The 22,457-nt window shown below is 42.2% G+C and overlaps 2 protein-coding genes across 4 annotated transcripts; both read left to right on the top strand.

Annotated features, from left to right (window-relative positions):
* Positions 1–2,980: 2,980 nt before the first annotated feature.
* Positions 2,981–6,778, top strand: LOC125293982 (MRG/MORF4L binding protein). 2 transcript variants are annotated; one of them, XM_048242257.1, is made up of 7 exons: positions 2,981–3,066; positions 3,528–3,667; positions 4,295–4,416; positions 4,509–4,590; positions 4,726–4,800; positions 5,009–5,045; positions 6,471–6,706. In XM_048242257.1, the coding sequence occupies exons 2-7, from the start codon at positions 3,532–3,534 to the stop codon at positions 6,565–6,567; spliced, it is 549 nt and encodes a 182-aa protein (XP_048098214.1). In that variant the 5' UTR covers positions 2,981–3,066; positions 3,528–3,531; the 3' UTR covers positions 6,568–6,706. The 2 variants fall into 2 exon arrangements, with proteins under 2 accessions (XP_048098214.1, XP_048098213.1); XM_048242256.1 differs by lacking the exon at positions 5,009–5,045 and having other exon boundaries at positions 2,987–3,066; positions 6,471–6,778.
* Positions 6,779–11,842: 5,064 nt separating this feature from the next.
* Positions 11,843–19,697, top strand: eef1a2 (eukaryotic translation elongation factor 1 alpha 2). Of its 2 annotated transcripts, none has more exons than XM_048241043.1 (8): positions 11,843–11,975; positions 12,782–12,965; positions 14,099–14,278; positions 14,654–14,950; positions 15,409–15,559; positions 15,808–16,064; positions 16,380–16,614; positions 19,283–19,697. In XM_048241043.1, exons 2-8 carry the CDS (start codon positions 12,822–12,824, stop codon positions 19,408–19,410), a joined length of 1,392 nt encoding a protein of 463 aa, XP_048097000.1. In that variant the 5' UTR covers positions 11,843–11,975; positions 12,782–12,821; the 3' UTR covers positions 19,411–19,697. The 2 variants fall into 2 exon arrangements, with proteins under 2 accessions (XP_048097000.1, XP_048096999.1); XM_048241042.1 differs by having other exon boundaries at positions 11,844–11,975; positions 12,779–12,965.
* The last annotated feature ends 2,760 nt before the right edge of the window (positions 19,698–22,457 follow it).

The following is a 22,457-nucleotide window of genomic DNA, read 5'->3' as shown; positions in this document are numbered from 1 at the left end:
CGTTTGGTTCACATGTTGTATCATTATACATTGACATGAATGACATGGCATCCCCGCAAGGATTACACATTTAACAGTGTTTCCTACTAGAATGCCTGTAACTGATATCACAGAAAACTTCATCCCACTAGAGATGACTCATCAGCAAGAATCATATGAATTAAATACATTAAAGCTTGCCAGAATCTTTGAGAACACTCGTCATTTAACAGATATGGTGACAAGGCAAAGGCTATAGCCTATACGTAATCTCAACCACAATATTTTATGCTTCAGAAAGTTTTACTTTAGTTGTCTTATTACTGGATTTTGAAAGACCATGTGTCAAACAAAATAATAACACAATGATGAAATGTCAGATACATAATAAAAAAGCAACAACACTTGCGCTCCCGTGTGCCTACGCACACACACACTGTGTGTAATAGTGGGGGGTACAATGGGGGAGCACAGCACAGTGAGCCTCTTTCCTTGGCTGCGCTCCCGGCCCATCTGCAGCTTGGCTCGCGGATTACTGTTTGTTAATGTTTCAATCAGCTGTGCGCCGAGGAATGTGGAGCTATTTAACCTGAACTTCCCCAGGTGTGCCGCGGCGCCGCTCAGTCTGGGCCCGCCTGCCCTTCCCTGCCCTTGGCACAATGCTATCACACAAACACAATCCCACACTGACTCGCCCTCTGAGCGGCAGCGGCTGCAGCTGTGTGCATCACACTGTAGGAAATTGGAACAACATTGCATCAGAGAAGAAGAAACGATTTGGCGTAATTTAAAGCGCGCTGCTTTTAACCTCTTCAGTGCCATGTGACACCTCAGGCTTTCTTGGTTGAGAGTTTTCTATCAAAGTATTTTTTAAACTATATTTAATACAATTAATTTAACCCTGGCCATTCATTAATTTGTTCATGCAAGACATCGCCTATAAGTTGGTAAATTGTATATCACTTAATAAAATAAAATAAAATAAAAAAATTAAACCCCAGTCGAAATAATCAAAAGTGATTATCCAACAACACAGCTTCCGAAATTCTAATAGGCCATGCAAAAAATAAAATTGGGTTATAGAATGATTGCTTTATTTTAAGATAGGCCAAAGAACTGCATTAGACAACCAACTTTATCAAATCGCAAATTAAACCAAACTCAGGACAGTTGCTGGGGTACAACTAAGATTGGTCATATTTTGTCGTCTATCGCCATCTTGTGGTTCCTTTGACTCATAGAGGCTTTGTTTGCATATTGTCACGATTGCACATTCCACTGAGTGTATGTGCAAACTAATGGGCCACATCTGATCCCTTTGTTAGTCGAATGAGGTGGAAAGATCCAGCGCAGCTATTGTGTTTGATTCTGAATTGTGCCAATGGCAGTAAATACGCATCACGAGCCACTTATATCAAGTATTTGACCAGCTTGTTGGTGGCAGCATGATGTAGATGCACATCAATGCCAGAATGTAAAGAGTCATGATGGCATATTGGTCATAGTAGGGTTCTGATCTCTAGTTTGATGGATTCAAACATGAAGGCTATGAAAAGAGATTTTTTTAAAAATGTGCTTCATTATGTTTGTGCTAAGGTTAGTGGGTACTCCACTGGAGGCCTTGCTTTACATGACAAACCAAACCTCCAAAGAAAACCTCTTATTTTAAGCACACAGGCAAGGCAATACTTTATAGATTTCAAATGAATAGGCCATAGGGTGAAGAACATTTGAATGGAATGGGCACTTAAAAGGAGAGGAATCCTGATTGACAAGACCCAGATTCAGAAGAAACGTCTGTGTGTGTGTGTGTGTGTGTGTGTGTGTGTGTTTGTGTGTGTGTGTGTGTGTGTTCTGTCTATATCTGTTTATTTGTTTGTATATTGTGTAATTGCTAAATGACAGCAAAGTTGTTACAGTTACAACTTTTCAGTTTCAGTCTAGGATCATCATAAGAACTGTCATAATATCATCTCAGATGCTACTCAAATGCCACACACACTTACCTACGACAGCCATCATAATCTATCTATCTATCTCAGTGCCCGTTCAGACCTCCATGAGGCCCTAGGCAAAATCCTGCTAAGGGGCCCTCCTACCTGAACTCTGAGCGCCAAAATGTAACCATTTTATAGTACCGTCTGACACCTCAGTGCTCCCAATACAATCATCCCACCCCATTTTGGATGTCTATGGAAGTTACCAAATAGTGCTTTTCCCAATAAAGGGTCTGGGCTGTTTGCTTTTGATGCTTGCTGTACATATCCCTTGCAAAAAATAACTGCAGTTTTTTTCAAAGTAGCCTACAGTTCAGTTATACTACAGTAGGCTACAGTGCAGTATAGTATTTTCATGTCCAAAATACTTTTTTTTTTCGTCTAAAATACTGAATTCCCTGCATAAGAGCTGCAAATATTTTCTCCAAAACTGCGGTTTTCATACTCAGAAATCTGCAGTTTGACACTTGAAGTAATTACTTGGAAGAACTGGCTCCCCTGATTCTCTTCAATATTTTTTTCAAACTATTTTAAACAATCATTTTAATACTTCATACAGGCCTAATTTACGATGTGCATCTACTGTCCATGCAGCACAGCGAATCAAAGTTAATACAGGCTACTTTCCATTTTGCATACGTTCCGGTGGCTATCTATAACTAAAGCTTGACTGAAATATTGTAGAACAATTTAGTTTTTTTTAAAATGTATGCGAAGAGTGAAATCACCTATTAGTTTAGATGGTACCTCGCATGTTTCTGCTGAAAAACTGCTAATTTCATCCCGAGCTGCACGTTATTATGAACGCATTTAAAGACTGGATTTAAAGCCCGCATAAAAAAAAACAAACAGAATATGCGATTATATTTCACAACTTTGCGAAGTACTGTGAATGGGAAAGGCTGGCAAGCAAGCCGCAGACAGATCAGGGGATTCACTTCCCTGTTAGGTAGGCCTATTGGCTAGGCCAGCAACAAGCGCTGGAGAGATGCATGTTGACATCAAACCATGGAACGAACGCAAGTTTACCCGACTGCTGTTCCCGCTGTTCATTCTTGTGACGTTTCTTCCGTTTTTCATGCCCTGAATGGTAATTCGGTTTCATGTTCATCTTCTTAACGTATGAGGCACTGTCGATAACTGTATGTTATTTGGTAGACGGGGGAGGGGGGCCTTCATTAACTTGTGGGGCCCTACGCAACTTGCGTTGTGTGCGTATAGGGAGAACTATCTATCTATCTATCTATATTAACAAACGAATGAGAAACATTATGTTCAAGTGTGATAAAAATGCTGAAGCTGGGCAGCATCTGCAGCCAAATGACTCATATCGGTGGATGTAAATGACTGTAACAAGTAACATTAAACGTGTCACACATTACGCTAGAAGTTGCAAACTAATTACTTGGAAGCTGCAGGCGTTACACTGTCGCCAAATGTTACATTACAGGACATTGTTATGGTCCTTGGGGGCGCTGTTTCCCCTGTTCTTTTGCAGCGTAGATTTGCAGTGTGTTGTGTTGAAGCGACGAGGTCCATTGTTTGTGTCAGAAACATGGGGGAAGCCGAGCCCGTTCCTGCGGACGAGAAACAGGCCGACTCTGGGTTAAGTTCTACGGATGAGTCGGTAATATGGAGCCAAGAGGTGGAAGTGTGTCTCTTTCACGCCATGCTGGGTCATAAACCTGTTGGTAAGCGAGTTATGTAAAGATTCCTCACCTAAAAACCAAGTAACATTGGCTAGGCCCCAGCCTTTAGCTAGCCTTTGCTAAATGGCTAACAGACAGATGAGCAGGATCATGCAAGGATACGTGAAATAACTGGAATGAACATAGCTAAGAGAAGCCGAGAAGATTTTTATATGACCATAAACATAAATGTTTGCTGTTCGAGTTTAGTATAACGTTAACTTTAGTATAACGTTAGTATCGTTATGCATCTGTCGATAACAGCAAGGCTAGTACGTTACGTTAACGTTAGCATGACAACATTAACGATAGAAAATGTATGGGGCTAACGCTACCAAATCAATTGTATTCAGTGTTAATATGCACCACAGTGGTTTTATGTTCTGTAGTAACTTAATATACAGGCAATGTTAATGTTAACTATTCAGCCCATAACTTAGGCTAAGCAGTGCGCTAACTAAGGTTATCCTAACAGTAGCTAACGTTGACTGACGTTACGACAGGTGAGCAACTTATAGTTAAGTTAGTTTTCCTATAACACGATGGTGTTACAATACCGGCCTATATTCTTCAGGCTATTTAAAATCACTGTGTTTTGCTGAACTGATTTAAATAATGTCTGTAACGCAGGTGTAAACCGTCACTTTCACATGATATGTATTCGGGACAAGTTCAGTCAAAATATTGGAAGACAGGTGTCGTCGAAAGTCATCTGGGACCACCTTAGTACCATGTATGATATGCAAGCTTTGGTGAGTGTTCCAGTATGGAAATGCTTTTATTTCAGCCCAGCACACAATTGTCTCGACACAAACTCTTTATAATCCCAATCTGTTCATTACAGCATGAATCCGAAATTTTGCCTTTTCCTAATTCTGAAAAGACCTTTGTACTACCAGAAGAAATCATTCAAGAGGTGAAAGAAGGTAAACATTATACTACATTACATTCACTTTTGCAGTTGTCCAAGGTTGTCATTTTTTGTTTGCATTGATTGTAGGAGTTGTAGGTGTATGAACTGATGGTTGCTTTTAACAGGCATGTGCTTGTCATTCGAACAGGTAAACTGGGCTCTGAAGATGATGTGAAGGAAGAGTTTAAAGAGGAACGTGATCCTCCTGCAACGCATGAAGAAGGTCCTTTTCTTGTTTATTCACACTTGTTATTGATCATTTAATGTGTTTTTCCTTTTCTATCCTATTCTCTTTCATTCCTTCTGACGCGGACACTTTAAAAAAAAAGCCCGCAAGCGTCGTTGCATCTCTCTTTTTCTGGAACGTTCTCCCCTTTTGGCACGCAACGTTGGCGCCCCTCACATTGGTCATTTGTGTCTCGTTTTCAAAGGTCTGGGTCCCAGTATGGCTGGCCAGGATATTGAGAGGTATGGACAGAAGAACACTTCTGCTCTGTTCCAAAACTCCTACTTGACCTTGTTAAAGACCAGAGACCGCTGTAGGGCAACATCAGAGAGCACACACACCATGTGCGTCTCTCTCTCTCTCTCTCTTTATCTATATATATCTATCTATCTCTCTCTATTTCTCTCTATATCTATCTATCTATCTATCTATCTATCTATTTCTCTATCTATCTATCTCTTTCTCTCTATATCTATCTATCTCTCTCTCTCTCTTTCTCTCTCTATATATATCTATTTCTATCTCTCTCTCTCACTCTCCTCCTCCATCATCTTCTCTCTCCTTGTCTCTATTTCCCTCCCTCTCACCACCCTTTTTCTGTACCTGCAGTTTGGCTAGTAAAAAGCAATAATGTCCTGTCATTTGTGTACATATCTCTATAAAAAGCATGGCATGCTTAATTTTCATGAGCTAAGTTTCGTATTTGTCTTTGAGAGGGATGAGATTCAGGGGGCTAAGGTGTGTCGTGGCATGTTTCATGGTGGTGGCTAGTTGAGGTGGAGTGTGCATTGAAAGCCAGTCGAATGATGTGGAACTTTTCTAACCTTTCCTCCCATGGCTAACACTTCCGCAGCAGTGGGGTTATTTCAAATCGTCTGTTGAATTTTCCTCTTGACACCTTGACGATAGTCCATGGAGTCCAGGATGACCATGGGTCTGTATTTCTGAATGTGTCTTCTTTTGGTTTTATGCAACAGTTATGCTATTTTGATTTTTCTCCCTCCAAGTATTGGCAATTAGAGTATTTGGATGTTATGCAGGACAAAATCTCAATCCCACCGGCATTTGAGGTCATAGCAGTTTTCCTGCATGCATTGAGACATGGTGGCGGAGTTAATTCCTTAGCCCCCATTAAACGGGTGCTCAAGCAGTTGGGATCCCACAAACAATGAGTGTAGACATGCAGTGTTGTCTGTCACCTCTTGTTTCGGGCCATTAATTTGGAGAAGATCGTCGTTCTTTTAAGATGTAACTGGACGTTTATTTGTGTTCCAACACACAGAAGCACTGCTCTTTTGACCGTTGACCAAATTGCCTTTTTTTTACTCATTGAGACCGTGTTTTGTGTTGGTCATTTTTTATAGAATGTCTACATTTCATAAGGTGTACACTTTGGCATGTCAATCCTACTGTTTTTGTGATATTTTGGGATTGACATGGCAAATGTACGGATGCAATTGCCCCGCGAATAAACTCTGAATCTCAGACTAGCCACCTGAGTTTTAAGAATAGAGAAGGTTTTTGTCAAGCTCTCAATCATTCTCAACTGTCATCTCCCTTCTCTCTCTCTCTCTCTCTCTCTCTCTCTCTTCTTTCTTTCTCTCTCTCTCTCTCTCTCTCTCTCTCCCCTCCTCCCTTTCCTCTCCCCTCATCTTCCCACCTGCCAGGCAGCAACTCCTCGGTGAAGATGGCCGTGGAGAAGCCAAGCGTGCGGGACAAGGAGAGGGAGCGGGAACGGGAACGGTCCGAGAGGGCCCAGGGTGAGGCCGCCCAGCCCAAGGAGGTGGTGGGGGAGAAGAGGAAGAGGAACCGGGCCACCGAGAAGGTGCTCAGCTCCAGCAACCCCTCCAGCCCCGGCGGGGCCAAGCGGCGGCGGACGTAGAGTCCCCTCAAAAAAGGAACGGTGCCCCGAGATGGACGTAGCCCTGAAGCCAGAGACAAATGGCAGGTGTCCTGACACAGTTATTTGGGGGTGGGGGAGCAAGGGGGGGGGGGTTGGCTTGCTGGAGCATCAAGATTGATCTGTCGGCTGTGAAAGAAGGACCGGAGAATTGGAAATGATGTGTGGCCTGAACATGTGTGTTGAGGTTCACGGAGAACTTACATTCTAAAAAATGTTCTTGAGGTCACAAAGGTGGCACACCGGTGACACCTGTAGAAAGACACACTGGTGCAGAGCAACATGGTGTTGAACCTCACTGTGTTGGTCTCTGCTGGAAACACTTCAGTCTGTGTTTTGTCTTGAAAACAAAAAAAACTATTGGTTCATGTAGGGCATCATGTAGTTTCCAGTCATGCCTACTAGTCAGGAGACGATTAGTTGTTTTGTTTTGCTGTGTGTCGCCTTTATGCTGTATGAAAGCTGCAAGAACTTGAAGGGAACAGGGTGGTGAAATGTGTAGGCTAACTCTCCTCGCTCAATGTAGAACAGAACGACACCACAAAGGGACTTTTGGACCTCAACCGGCACCAATGTGTGCAGTTGGATGAGCGCAAACATTTCTGGGCTCATGAGATTAAATCAAGCATGTTTTTATTTGGGCTTGGGCCATTACACTTGCTAGCAGCATCCATCATGAGGAGAGTCCATATAATCAGAAGAAAGTGTGGTGCTGTTGGTTGTGTACATTGATACTTTTTTTTTTTTTTCAGTTATCATTTCTGTGATTTTTGAGATCTATTGCTATGCAGAGTGAGAACACACTCAAGCAGCTAACTGTTCCTCTGCTCATCACTTTCTAACCATTTTGTGTTTTTCTAATACCATTGGAAAGTGAAATGTATGATTTCTCAAAACACTCTTCAGTTTGCGCTAAATTTGAGCGTGATTGACTACAGAGAGCTAGATACAGATTGCCAACACAGCTTGTGAGTCAATGTAGTACAAAGAAATATGTTTTTAAATGTATATTAAGTATGTCTGCATATTCACCTGCCAGAAAGAGGGCCTAGCGGTGTGTTAAAATGTAGAATTGTGATGTTTTTTATTTCTTTTATTGCAGCTCTGTTTACTGTTTTTAAGTATGATTTGCCTTTTTAATTTATTCTGCCTGCCCATTTTGTTAAAGGTTTATGCCTTTTATTAAATTTCACTTTGGAATGGCTCTTTGGGTGTTGCCTCAGTTATGAACAATGGAATAATGTTGTATACCGTTCATTATATTATGACAAAGTCTGTTGGTTTATTCACATTAAAATAGCATCTTTAAGATCGAAAGTAGTCTTTGTGCTGCCAATACAACTTCTGCCCCTGCTGTATGGTCACAAAGACATGATCTCAAACGTCAGGGCATTTAATTTGCAGTTTTGCATTTCTTAATTCTCATTTGGAAATAAGTATCATTTCCCATGAATTTCTCATTTTAACATGCACATGGCACTGAAGTAAATGGAAAGTACATCAGATCTATGTTTATACTATTATCCTGATGTTATAAAAAGCTCATCATCAATAACAGTACAAATGTTTGGCCTCATTTTCTCACCACAAAAAAAGGTGCTTGGTGATGGTGACTTCATGCTTTGAAACAAAATAGTACATTATGACCCAATTCATGCAGATTGTTAGTGTTATAGCACCAGAGTTATTTACTGTATATCTGAAACGTACAGTACCTCTCTCTGACGTCATAACTGGATCTAGGTGGCCTCTATAATTATGACCGCCCACTTAGCTGGCGGTCATATAGGTTTAGTCAGATTTTTTTTTTTTTTTTTTTTTTTTTTTTTTTTTTTTTTTCTTTTTACGCATGCCCAAATTTCCGTCAATGATTCCCGGGACACTGAAAAGACCGGGGTACCGCGAAAACTTGGTGGACATGTAACCCCACATGGATAGCATGGAACCATCGTTTTTCGTTTTGATCTGTATCCCCCGCTGAATTGGACCCCGAAGGGAGGGTAGGGCAGACACAGTTTTCTGTGAATATCTCGAAAATCCGTAGGGTTTAGGAGGACCATTTTTTTTGTATGTTGATCTCAAGGGGCCATGTCAACCCATTCCAGAAACACTCATTTCATGTATAAGCCACCTAGTTAAACACAAAAAAAAGTAAAATGAGGTGGTGTAATTGAAGGTATCTGTGACCTAACATAGTCAAAACTGCACGAAATTGGAAGTGTAGGATCATTATGACACCCTCTGTATGCACGCCAAGTTTTGTGGAATTCCGTTCATGGGGGCCACACAATAAATTAATTTATGTTACTATACACCAACTGGCCTGTAGGTGGCGGAGACAGTTTTCTGTGAATATCTCGAGAACCGTGGGGCCTAGGAGGTCCACCTTTTTTGTATGTTGGTCTTAAGGGGTATGTCAACCCATCCCATTACCACTTATTTAATGTATAGCCACCTAGTTAAAAATTAAAAGCAAAAATAGGTGTTTTCATCTCAATATCTCTGGCTGACAAGGTCAAAACTGCACGAAATTAAAAGTGTAGGATCATTATGACACCCCTCTGAATGCATGCCAAGTTTTGTGTACTTTCGTTCATGGGGGCCTTACAATAAAATAATTTATGTGTACATTTAGTGGCGTTACACCAACAAGGATTCGGGACACTGAAAGACCGGGGTACACAAAACTTGGTGGGCATGTACCCCACATGGGTAGCATGGAACCGTCATTTTTTAGTTTTCATCTGCAGCCCCCCGCTGGACTGGACCCCGAAAGGAGGGTAGGGCAGACACAGTTCTCTGTGAATCTTTTATGGTATGTTGGTCTCAAGGGCCCACATCAACCTGGCTCATAATCACTCATTTGTGATTTGCCCCCGAAAAAAATGAAAATCAGTAGGATTAAAAGAAAGCCAAAATAAATATTCATCATCATCATCATGGCTGCATTTTCAGTATTGGCGAAGTAGTTGTTTGTCCACTAGATGGCGCATCGTTGCAGTGAGGCGTAATTTTGTTGGAAGTTAAAAGTGGGTTGGAAAAACAAGGGGCGCTTCATACAAGGACTGTAATTTACCGCAGCGAACATCTAATAAGGATAGGGCCGATGTTCACATGAAGTGTAATTCCCATTTCTTCTTGAAGCGAAATAAATCTGAGGATGTTTATCGGACATGCTTGGTTTTACTGCAGGCAATGCGTTAATCTTGTAATATCAATAAGGACCTAGGTAATGTTACGTTAAGCGTTGGTTGAGTGATGGGGGCATTTGATTTATTGCATTTGTAGAAAACTATAAATGCGGTTATACCAAGCAAATGTATAGCAGCACTGTTTGTATCTTTCGACTGTCATTTTATTGCACGCTACAAAATCATTCTGTGCAATGGAAGATTTACCTACATTACAATCGGTCTGATACAGTTTTGCCTATACATCGTGAGACTGAGACGCCTGTTTATTTTTGTTTTAAGTGCGTGCAGGGTGTGAGAGGGGAATCGATGTGCTTTGATTACAGCTTGGTAGTTGTAGTCTGTGAAATTAAAAAGCACGTGTGTGTGAAGTATCCAAACAATGACACCTTCATTTCATTATGGCTGCTTTAGCAAAACACCTTAAGCTACTGTGTAGTGGGTCCCATTTAGAAGTGGCTACTTCATTCGCTTTCCTTGACTCATGGAGCTGCGTGAATGTTATTACAACTTTTCGCCCGCGATATGACAGTTTAAGTCCGCTTGATACTGTAAAGTAAGCCATTGGTTTCAAAGGAGATTTTATTTGTGTAAGCCAGCATAGCCTATTGACAATTTATGTTGTAAATAGGCCTACCTTATAATCCTACCTGTAGCTTAGGGAAGCTAACAGCTTTCTATTAGGATCTAGTTTGTTAGTTACCGTTTTGTCATAACTCCCTGATGCATTTTGCATTTAGAATGAACGCCAGTGTATATCTCAATCGGAAAATTAAACAATATCGGGTGCCTATGGACTAGGCTGGGTGAACCCAGCCTGATCTGCCCGCTATTTATTTTTTGATTTCTTAAAAAAATTGAGCTTGGTCTGATGAAAGCCAGACTAGCCATGGACCTCAGTTAAACAATGCAAGGGAACATGAATCAGCCTATATTTGCACTAACAATAGCGGACAAAAGCTCTTCAACTTTGGCCCGTTAAAATGTGTATGAACAGTCTAGCGGCGCATTTCATCAAGGCCCATTTGGACATGTCAGTTATTTGCACCACTGGTTAGATGTAAACAGCATTTCGTTTCAGACTAGGCTACTGTTACTTAATTTGTGCATTAACAATAACGTTTCAGACTACTGTTACTTAATTTGTGCATTGACAATAAAGTATTACATGAACTAAAGATGACTAAAATCTTATGTAGAAGAAGAAACATTCACAAAAATCCATCCATCCAAAAATGACCTTTGTTTTTGATAGCTGTTGAAAACGGCATGGAACTGACAGAGATGTTTTTGTTTAAAAATACATAAAAATAAATAAATAAATAAATAAATAAATAACATTATGCTGATACCTTTTGCTTTTCCCAAATACAATGTAGCCTACAGGTGTAAGTGACCTTTCATCAATCCAGTTGCAATGGATGAACTGTGATGAACTGCCCTACTTGTGATTGTTTAGAGATTTTAAAGGTTTTATAACAATTCTACATCTTCTTTGGCTATTCTACAATCTATTCACCTTTTCAGTACCAGTAGGGTACTTTCTGTGCAACCGCACACACACACACTCAGGCATGCCAAACAAGCATACACAAAAGTTTCAAGAGTGGGGGATGGAGTAAAATATGGAGACAAATTGAAGTGTGATTTATTTTCGCGGAACGGATGTACAGGACTGAGCGGTGGTCATATTTTGTACCGCTATGCGGTACATCTAGTTCATCAATTCCCCAGGCTAGACGTTTGCTGAATCATGTTTGTGTCTCACCCCTCGGTTCTGTACTTACTTTCATTTTCAGTCCGTCCCGATCCTCTTTAATCTCCCCCCTCAGTGCAGGATGCTGTGATGCAGTTGAGTTTCACTGCAGTCTCTTCCCACCACTCTACCGCATTGCTGTCTCAGAGAGGGGAGGGTGTGTGTGTGTGTGTGTGTGTGTGTGTGTGTGTGTGTGTGTGTGTGAGAGAGAGTTTGGGGTGTATTCACTGCGCAGGCAAAATTCGAGTCTGCCACCCCCTCGTAGGTGCACAGAGGAGCCTGGGCCAGAGAAGGCAGTCTGTGCTGCTCGAGGTAACAGCTGCAGGTAAGGGGCCGAACTTACCAAATTATACTGAAAATGATCAATGTTTTATCAGACTTGTATCATCCCAAACAAAATGTAGCCTATGTTGATACGCTAACTGGGTTGGACAGTAGCCCTAAGGCTTCAAGAAGTAAAAGGGCAAGTGCTACAAATTTTAATCATGCAAATGTTTTGGTATTATGGAATATACACAGATTTTTGGAGAAGCAGAGGGTCAGGACCTTGTATCAGTGTTCATTTAGGGGAGATCCACCCACAGGACAAATCTTATTTTCACAAGGGGGATTTCAAATCTCAGACGAACACTGAGACAGGGCTTTGGGAATGAAGCAGTCTCTGACCCACACTGCTTTGGCCTAATTGTCTGAGCTGAGAGTAAACAGCCCCACTGCTTCTGCTTGTGTGAAACGAAACCTGAATCATTGTAAACAGTGTAGTTTGTGTCTTACAGTTTTGAGGCAGTGATGGTGTTAATCCAGATTGTGATTATTTGATGCGGTACCTTTCAGCTGCTTCTTACGATGTCATGGCCTGATCATCAGTGTTATAGTGTAAATGTACTTGATCATTGCATCATGTCAGAAATACAAGCTCTTGACTCCATTTTTATTTTTGCTGGCTGTTTCATGCATAATAAAGTATATATATTTGGAAATAGGAAAAGAATGGTAAATCAAGCTAGAATATAGCATTTCTCTATCTACAATGATGCTTTCTTTAAGTGTAAAATATAATATATAAGAAGAAATCAAATCATAATTCAGAATCTAAATGTGATTATTGCCACACCCTGTTCCTATCAGCAGTGCACTGTGCGAGGGCCCCTGCCCTCTGTGACGATTCAGCATGGGGAAGGAGAAGATCCACATCAATATCGTAGTCATCGGCCATGTGGACTCAGGCAAGTCCACCACCACTGGCCACCTCATCTACAAGTGCGGAGGCATCGACAAGCGGACCATTGAGAAATTTGAGAAGGAGGCAGCTGAGGTGAGAAGACCTTTGCAGGTGACATCAGGGCCAGTCTGCTCATGCTCAGATTGTATGGATATATTAATGCTGTGCCTTCACAAATGAGCTCATCAGACATTGCCTGGGGGGGGGGGGGCATCCTCAATACAATGGCAACATGGAGGACAAGCGTATGCTGATGAAATGAGTGGATAGGTGAAAACATCAAATTTGTAAATGATGATGGATAATAGACTGATGGCCAGCAGCTAAGCAGGTGTGGACTTGGTTAGTACTTGGATGGGAGACATCCTTGGAAAGGTTGCTGCTGCAAGTGGTATTGCAGGGTGGCAAGTAGCACTCTTACCTCTGGCCAAAAAAAATCAATCCCAATGCTCCAGTGGACTGAGGGGGACACTATGCAGTAGGAGATGCTGTCTTTTGGATGAAATGTTAAACCGAGGTCCTGACTCACTGTGGTCATTAAATATCGCATGGCACTTGTTGCAGAAAGAGTAAGGGGTTCCCCGGTGTCCTGGCTATTCAATCTGGCCTCCTAATTATCCTCTAGTGTAATTGGCTCATTCATTCATTCATTCCCTCACTCTGTGCCCCAAACTGGTGTGTGGTGAGCGTTTTGGTGCATAATGGCTGCCGTGCATCACCCAGGTGTGTGCTACACATTGGTAGTGGTTAGTGAGGTTCGCCCTTGATAAAGTACTATTCACTATGGATACCTTGATAAAGCACTACACACTATGGATACCTTGATAAAACACCATACACATGCAAGTTGTTGTAGATGTGTTTGAAGGTGTCGATGTGTCTTCAAGCAGAGACTGTTGACACATTATCACAAATGCAGTGATTGCTTATCTGATTTTTTTTATTTATAACATGTTGTCATTGAAATATTGCTATGCCAATGCTTTGAAGGTAGACCCATCCATATTTGGTGGTTTGTAAGCAACAACAGCCATTTTCTACGTAATTACGATGATCTGATTACAGTGTTTGAATCAATTACATATCTCTTGTCCTAACAGCGTAGACAATTGTAAACCATTCAGGTGGTATCGAGGGAAAATATAAGAGTGTCCTTCTTGTTATGGACACAAGATGGAGCTGCGACACAATGCAGTGTTCAGCTGGTCTGCTGTGTGTTGCTACAGATGGGAAAGGGATCCTTCAAGTATGCTTGGGTCCTGGACAAACTGAAGGCCGAGAGGGAGAGGGGCATCACCATTGATATCTCGCTCTGGAAGTTTGAGACCAACAAATACTACATCACCATCATCGATGCCCCTGGACACAGGGATTTCATCAAGAATATGATCACTGGAACCTCACAGGTCTGGCCAGGCTCCCATGCTGAATTCTGGATTGCCTTTGTATCATACATTTGAATCAGTGTTTTTGATTGTCCTATTTATTTGACCTCAAGCTAGGGGTTATGTTGTAATCTTTTCTTGGACTTATAAAGCGAAGCGTTTTGCATGCTTTTTACATATAAATGACATTAGGCTACCATATCTATCTAATCTCAACCCATAACTTTCACTTTCAGTTTTGAATTGCTATATGAACTACTAAGTAGCATGAGGATTATGTGTGTGTTGAATGCAATGTTAATATTCCATCACATTGAATCACTTAACTACTGCTTAACTGTTAATAGAAGTTCTCACTGAATCTTCATTAATGCACCCTGTTTTTCTCCTGAGCAGGCTGACTGTGCAGTGCTGATCGTGGCAGCTGGGGTGGGCGAGTTTGAGGCGGGTATCTCCAAGAACGGCCAGACCCGCGAACACGCCCTGCTGGCCTACACGCTGGGCGTCAAGCAGCTGATCGTGGCGGTCAACAAGATGGACTCCACCGAGCCGCCCTACAGCGAGAAGCGCTACGAGGAGATCGTCAAAGAGGTCAGCGCCTACATCAAGAAGATCGGCTACAGCCCCGCCGGAGTGCCCTTTGTGCCCATCTCTGGTTGGCATGGGGACAACATGCTGGAACCTTCCTCCAATGTGAGTTCTAAATAAACCTTCTCTCAGTTCTGCCATTCACATTCCCTTTCTTTCTTCTTCCTCCCTTCTCTGTCTCGACACACTTCAAGATGCTCTCGAGCTCTACAATGTTCACAAAGATTTAAACGATTTAAAAGATTTAAACGATTTAAGAGTTTTTTTTTTTTTATCCAGAGCTTTTATTGAAGTGTTGGCCAGTATTTATCAGTGCAAAAGTGCTTCACTTTTAAATGTGAAGCCTATCTTTCTGATAGTTCTATAAACAAACTACACCAAGCCTAACGTCAGTTGAAATGATCAGAAGAAATAAAATGTCGCACAATATGGTGTGGATTCCAGACTGCACAGCCCAGAGGCACTGCCATGCATGAAATAAGAGGTACTAACCTCACTGTGTACCATTAGGATGTTTACCATTCCCATTAGGATATCAGTAGGATGCACTGTGTGCTCTGTAGATGCCCTGGTTCAAAGGCTGGAAGCTGGACCGAAAGGAGCACCATGCGAGTGGGGTGACCCTACTGGAGGCTCTGGACACCATCATGCCCCCGTCTCGCCCCACTGACAAACCCCTGCGTCTGCCCCTGCAGGACGTCTATAAGATAGGGGGTATGGTCCAGCTATGAGCATCATACTAATTAATCAGATATACTGTATGTACTCCTCTGTAACATATTTCAAGGATTTGCATTCCATGTTGTGATCTTTTTATTTGATTTCGGCAGATTATCATTGTATTAGATACATTTGAACTAGAAGTGCTTAGAATATGTGGTAGTTTCATTGTTTTGTTGACTCTTTTGTTGAAGTTGTGTGTGTGTGTCTGTCTGTCTGTCTGTCTGTCTGTCTGTCTCCAGGTATTGGCACTGTGCCGGTGGGCCGAGTGGAGACTGGAGTCCTGAAGCCAGGCATGGTGGTGACCTTTGCCCCGGTGAACATCACCACTGAGGTCAAGTCTGTGGAGATGCACCACGAGACTCTGAGTGAAGCGCTGCCCGGCGATAATGTGGGCTTCAACGTGAAGAACGTGTCCGTGAAGGATATTCGCCGTGGCAACGTCTGTGGGGACAGCAAGGTTGACCCCCCTCAGGAAGCCTCAGGCTTCATTGCCCAGGTAGGACACACAAACGCACACACATACACACACATATGAACAGACGTACACAGTCACTACACTGGCATGCTCTTGTACAGCAATGTATGGACCCTTTCAAGAGAGTTCCATTATCAGCATCATAGTTGGCCCCACAAGACTTCCTTTTTAACATTCCATATGTTATCTTAATGCAGAGGAAGTAGATTGGAGCCCAAATAGAATGTTCAAGCATTGTTTGTGTTTACCTTGTTGAAAGGGTCTATAGCAATTTAACCCTTTGGTCACCCCCCCTCCCCTCACTATCCCTCTTCAACCTCCCTTCCCCATCCACAGGTCATCATCCTGAACCACCCTGGCCAGATCAGTGCTGGCTACTCTCCGGTCATCGACTGCCACACAGCTCACATCGCGTGCAAGTTTGCCGAGCTTAGGGAGAAGATCGACCGGCGCTCAGGCAAGAAGCTGGAGGACAACCCCAAGACCCTCAAGTCCGGGGATGCCGCCATCGTGGAGATGCTACCTGGCAAGCCCATGTGTGTGGAAAGCTTCTCCCAGTACCCTCCTCTGGGTGAGTTGTTATAGAGTCTCATCTTTTATCTGCCCCTCTTCGCAATAAACCTCTGAAGTTTGCTTACAAAAAGGACCCAAAGCTGCCATCTTTGCAAAGAAAGTGCCTAGATCTCCTTATATGGGCAAAGATGGCAGCTTTTGGGTCATTTTTGTTGGCAAACGGAAGAGTTCCATGGCACCTTAGACTTGCCTACTCACCTTAGACTTACATTTGTTCATTTGACAGACTACTTCATTCAAAGTGGCTTATAATGGAGGTGGTATAGAATATAGTCAAGTCAAAGAATCTCAACATTCAAGCACTGAAAGAGTGTGACTGTAGCAGATTTAGAAAAGCAAGGCATTATGGAAGTCATGGTTATTGCTTCACATATCATTAGAATGGAAAACCTTTTCTGGCCTGGATACCACAGAGCTACAGAAATCAGTTTCAATGTAGACTTTTCTTGGATCCTGAACCAAAGTCCTTTTAGGCAAGTCCCTCCATTCGGCGGCCATATTGCAACGCTTTTTGGGCACTTATCAGGCTTCTATTTCGGCAGAAATGCGCGTGCGCAAGGCTTCACCAATCTCGCTCCAGCGGAGAGATCACAACACATGATTGGCACGATGTCTTCACAACACACCACATTATTGGCTCAATGTTTTCACATGTCAATGTTTTGCCGCGGAAGGGGTATGATATGTGTAGACAACTGCCATATTGGCGTTACAAACTAACCCCATGCATTTCTATGGAGGATTTTTTGAGTGCTGTGTCTCCTCATTAGAAAGTCTGCCCGAACACTCTAAGGTTGTTGGCTGATATTTGATAACACCCTGCTGACCCAGACTGCAGCCATAAGATGATGATTGATGATGCATAGGATGTATATCATATATCTTTAATTACTAATTAATCATTGCCTGGTGCCTTGTGTCCCAGGGTAGCTTTTAGCTAAATTAGCTGATATTAAAGCACACATTGTGATGCTCTGTGGGACTTAGCCTACTGACATGCTGACATGAGAACATTCTTCCTTTAATTCTTCCCTCATTCCCACATGCACAGAACCCCATTATATTGTATGGGCTTATCTGCTTGTTTCTGTCAGTAAGAAACGCATTATTTTGGCCTAGTGAGGATTTATGGCCATAGAGGTGAAAAGGTCACATGCTGAACACTGAGGCGAAGCAGGACACTGATAAGCCTGCATGTACCTCACTCTCTGACCTTCCTCTGTGACTTTTCATCTTCCTCACTGATCTGCCCATGACTGGCCTGGCCTGGAACACATACTCTAACTGTGTAAAGAAGCACAGAGCACATGTCATCCATTAACAGGTCAATCTGGTGCTCACACAGGCTTTTGCTCAAGCTCCCTCATGCCGCATGTAAAGTTTAGATAAGTGCATGGAAGCATGTGTCTCCCATCACAGTCCCCTGTCTCTCGCTGTCTGCTAATCCCACTTCCACTTAACAAGCCTGGCCTGGGCAGTATGGCCTTTAGTGGGAAAGCAAAGCACACATGTAGTCGCTTTCACAGGTCAGTCCAATTTCAGAAGAGTTCTTCACTTTCCCCTGTAGAGAAGGCAACAATTTCATGTCCAAAATGGATGGACGTGATTTTGAGCAAATGTTTCTTGGTAGGTGAATATGTAGAACTGAAAGCATGCAAGAAGATATATTTGTAAGAATATGATTGTCTGATAATGAAGTGTATGATAGATAATGTGTTCAGTCTGTACTTGGTGTTGGTGGTGTGGGCCATTCTCCTCCCCTTTATGTGTTCAGTCTGTGCTTGGTGTTGGTGGTGAGGGCCATTTCCCCTCAGTTCTAGCCTTGTCTGGATCTGATGTTCCCTGTACTGCATCACACGGCACATGTCATCAATTTAGTTGCTCAATCAGATTTCACACACTGATGTTGCCTCTTAGAAACCCTTTCGTTGTCCTCTGGCTTGCCATATCAGCCAACATCTTGTACTTGTTCCCCCAGTGTTTACATATTTCAGGGCTTTAATGTTTTTTTTTTCCTTTCTTTTTTTTTAAAGTTTTAAAACTCAACAATAACGGAGTCCATGTCCTGAGACTCTGTAATCGGGTTCATGTCAAACACAGACATTTCAAGCTTGCACTATCATCCCTGGAACGGTGCAACACTCGCACACTGAGTGCCGAGAGAGGCTGTAACTCAGCATCCCGGAGGGCCATTAAAAGGCTGAGTGACAGCAGTTTTGTGTGCAAACACTGGAAAAGATGGCATGTCTTTCTCTTTCCAGGCCGTATTGATGTGCTCGTAAAGGGCGCTCGGCCATGATTTCCAGCCCCTCTTCCACATGATGACGGACTTATGGCTCCGGCCGTAATTCACAGTGTGTCGAGTGCCTTGATTTCCCCCTTGTGTGTTTATGTGTGTGTGTGTGTGTGTGTGTGTGTGTGTGTGTGTGTGTGTGTGTGTGTGTGTGTGTGTGTGTGTGTGTTGTCCAAATGCCTTAGATTATGTGTTTATGTTTAGGGTGTGCATAAAGGCAGAAAGACAGATGTCTGTGTGTGTGTGTGTATGTGTGTATTTGTGTGTATTAATGTGAATTAATTTGAGTACATAATATCTTTGTGTGTGGTTGTATGCTCTTGTTGATCTCTCTCTGTATGATTGTGTGTGTGTGTGTGTCGGCACATCGCAGGGCGCTTCGCTGTCAGAGACATGCGTCAGACTGTTGCAGTGGGCGTCATCAAAAGTGTGGAGAAGAAGGTTGGTGGCTCGGGCCGGGTGACCAAGTCTGCCCAGAAAGCTCAGAAGGTCACCAAATGAGCACCTGGAACGAGCGCACCACCAAGGCAAACGCCAACCAAGACAACAAGCAGACGTGCCACCATGCTAACCATTAGCCTAGCCACAGTCCCTCTACTTCTGCCTTCCGATCACCCTCTCTACTGGGTGTGTCCCAAATCCCTCCCCCCTCTTCTGCTTATGTGCTTGCAGCACCTGGATGGGTGGATGGGTCTTAACCAGACAGAGAGCAATGAGCATGCCCAATATTTTATCTGAGCTGTCTGCGAGTGTCTGTCGTTTAACTGGCCCTGCCACTCTGCTTTTGCACCCCCTTCAGCTGAGACCATTACGCTATGGAAGAGGGGATTTAGCCACTGAGACTGATCTAACAGAGGTGTCTGAAGTATCAAATGAATGAGGTGAAAGCTAGAGATGAGGAGGAGACCAGACAAGTGTCAACTGTCCAAGTCAGAAGGGAAAGTTTTCAAGAGGAGCAAAATATGTTGCATAACCACTTGTATAAACAAAAGTAGGTGCTGTTATGAGTGAAATTCATCAGAAAGAAACATAGTGGGAAATGACTAACTATGGTTGAATAATATTTTGTCTATGAAAATGAAACTGTATGTTTTAAAGGTATTCTATTATAGAGTCCTACTATAGCATTCATCTTTACAGTCTATCTTTGTTTGCTGTAGGCTACACACTGGCATCCTCTATTCAGAGCACAGTAGGAATTTCAACAAGGGAAGATTATGTGAATGTCTTAAGTTAGAGTGTTTAAAATCCAGCAGCAACATTGCTGCCATCTATGCAGTGAGTTAGATCTAAAGAGAAAAAGAAAGAAAATGTTTCTCTGTACTATGTATAGCTTTTTATTGAAGATTGATAAAAGATTATTGTCCTCCTTTATTCATTTCTAGAGGCTTGTGTCCTGTTTTGACTTGTCTGTATGGCAATGTGAACCATAGTCCTGCGTGAGTTTGAGTATAAATGTTTTATATGTGGTACTAAAATAGAGTGTTTTCTGGGTCGGGTCCAGCAGCTCCCTGTAAATCAAGTAAACCAAGAGATGCCATTTTACCTCACAAAACAGATAGCAAAGACACATCTGAAATGATACTATAATTATTAGGAAACATATTATTATTAACCTTTATGAACAGTGATTGTATACGGGCTCTGCAGAGATTCTGTGTTGGTTCTGGACTGTGTGATTTTATCCTTTGTGTTCTTTTATGATACCTGAATCATTGGAAACAAGAACTGTCTGCTGTAAGAGATCAACGGGGTGTTTGTGATGTCACACTGTGAAGCGAGACCTGAAAAATAGAAGCTGTACCAAATCACTTCCTCTAGCGTTCCTCTCTGTGGGTAATCGTCATTCCACACACAGTACAGATTGCATATTGATTTCATGTGCGCCTTGTGCTTATTTATTACGGTTTATTCCTGTGTGGTTATTTATATTTGTTTATTGACGGGCTAGTCAGCCCCTCAGCAGGGGTTTGTTTTGTTGTGTATTTGTTAGTCATTGTTTGCCTTGGAGCCGTTAGTTTGTGACTTTGAGAATGACAAAGCGATGATTAAAACAATATATTGCACACACAGTTCACGCATCCTTCTGAGTTCAATTCTTTTTTGATTATATGGACGTGCACAATTCGAATTCACAGATGATCGAAATGAAATTGCTTCCATCTAAGATGTATTGTTTCTTGTGTCCAATCAATTGCTCATAGAGTTCAGAAGTATAACTTAGATGTTGGAGATTAGTTCATGACATGCTGTCCTTTCAGATTAAATGGCATCAAAGAAAGAATAATTCATTTGGAAGAGATGCACTCTGGGTGTGTCAACTTGGACATTATTCACTCCTGATGCAATCACAAGATCAATGATCATATTCAGTTCATTTTGACTCTTTGCAGGAAAGACAATAAAATGTATATTTTTAACCCTTGGCAATTCTTAAATATACCGTAAACGTGTATAAATACGACCAGTGTGTGATTAAGCATTTGCACAATTGTGAAAAGTGTTGAAAACTAGTCATGGAAAATGAAATGAAAACACAACTGAAACACAGTAGAATTCCTTATTTCATGTTACAGATAACTTTACATAAAACCTTAAAAATCCTGTAGTAGAAATGTTCAAGTTGACTGGTATGTAGCAGACACTTATCACACCAGAAACACCAGCTCACAACAGTGGCTTTGGGAAATCAAACCCATGCTGATCAATTGTCAGGCATTGATGTTCCCACTGCTCCATCATGCCTGCAATATGAGGTAACTCATGCCAACCTATGAAATTACTTTTTTTACGTTCACTGATTGAGGTCTTATACGTAATTACAATTTAATATAAATGTGAATTGTAATAAGGATGTCATTGCCTGGAAGGTTGAATGATGCCTTGGAGGCTGAGGGCAGTGGATGAGAACCCAAGCAGGTGGGAGAGGACCGCCAGACAGACTGGACGCAGACAGGATGAGGTGGACGTGTCCTTTGATGGGGAGCCAGTAATGTTTCTGAGAGACAGTACTGAGACACTGCCAGAGGCGGGAGGTTGGTGATGGAAGCTGCAGCTGGAGCACCTGGAGCGTGTGAGGGTATCTGGAGCTGGGGACTTACTCATCAAAAGACCGGCCAGGAGGAGGAATGAGGGAAGCACTCATGAAAAAAAAGCTCTTTTCAGGTTCTTTCAGAAGTTTGTTTCAAAGTAAGCTTTTGTATGGAGAGCCTAAGGATACTCTCCATGCACTAACAAAATGTTTTGCATGAGTGCTCATTAAATGAATATGTGTAGAGCAACTTTTAATACACAAAGAGCTTTATGTTGGCAAAGGACTGTTTACAACCACAGAGGGCCTTGTCTAGTGCAAACACTGGGGATGTATCAAAAGTGACTTGGAAAGGCAGTGGTTACCCAAAACCTCACCCTAATACGCTATCCAATACACACCCTCTCGGTCACAATGGTCAGCCAAATTCCCTTTGCCTTTTCACCTCTCATATTTAATACGGATCAGGCTTTTTAATTTGAACGAGTCAGGGATTTCCATTCTGACGTGGAATGTA

The sequence above is a fragment of the Alosa alosa genome, chromosome 4, assembly GCF_017589495.1.
Source record: "Alosa alosa isolate M-15738 ecotype Scorff River chromosome 4, AALO_Geno_1.1, whole genome shotgun sequence".
In the NCBI taxonomy this organism is placed as follows: Eukaryota; Metazoa; Chordata; class Actinopteri; order Clupeiformes; family Clupeidae; genus Alosa; species Alosa alosa.
This window is presented reverse-complemented; position numbering and strand designations above follow the sequence as displayed.

Bases quoted from the DNA above. Each gene is read 5' to 3' on its own strand.
- LOC125293982 (XM_048242256.1), top strand. From the start codon at position 3,532: ATGGGGGAAGCCGAGCCCGTTCCTGCGGACGAGAAACAGGCCGACTCT. The intron at 4,417-4,508 runs GTGAGTGTTCCA...TGTTCATTACAG, and splicing joins TGTATGATATGCAAGCTTTG to CATGAATCCGAAATTTTGCC. The intron at 4,591-4,725 runs GTAAACATTATA...TCATTCGAACAG, and splicing joins CATTCAAGAGGTGAAAGAAG to GTAAACTGGGCTCTGAAGAT.
- eef1a2 (XM_048241043.1), top strand. From the start codon at position 12,822: ATGGGGAAGGAGAAGATCCACATCAATATCGTAGTCATCGGCCATGTG. The intron at 14,951-15,408 runs GTGAGTTCTAAA...TGTGCTCTGTAG, and splicing joins TGCTGGAACCTTCCTCCAAT to ATGCCCTGGTTCAAAGGCTG. The intron at 16,615-19,282 runs GTGAGTTGTTAT...GGCACATCGCAG, and splicing joins CTCCCAGTACCCTCCTCTGG to GGCGCTTCGCTGTCAGAGAC.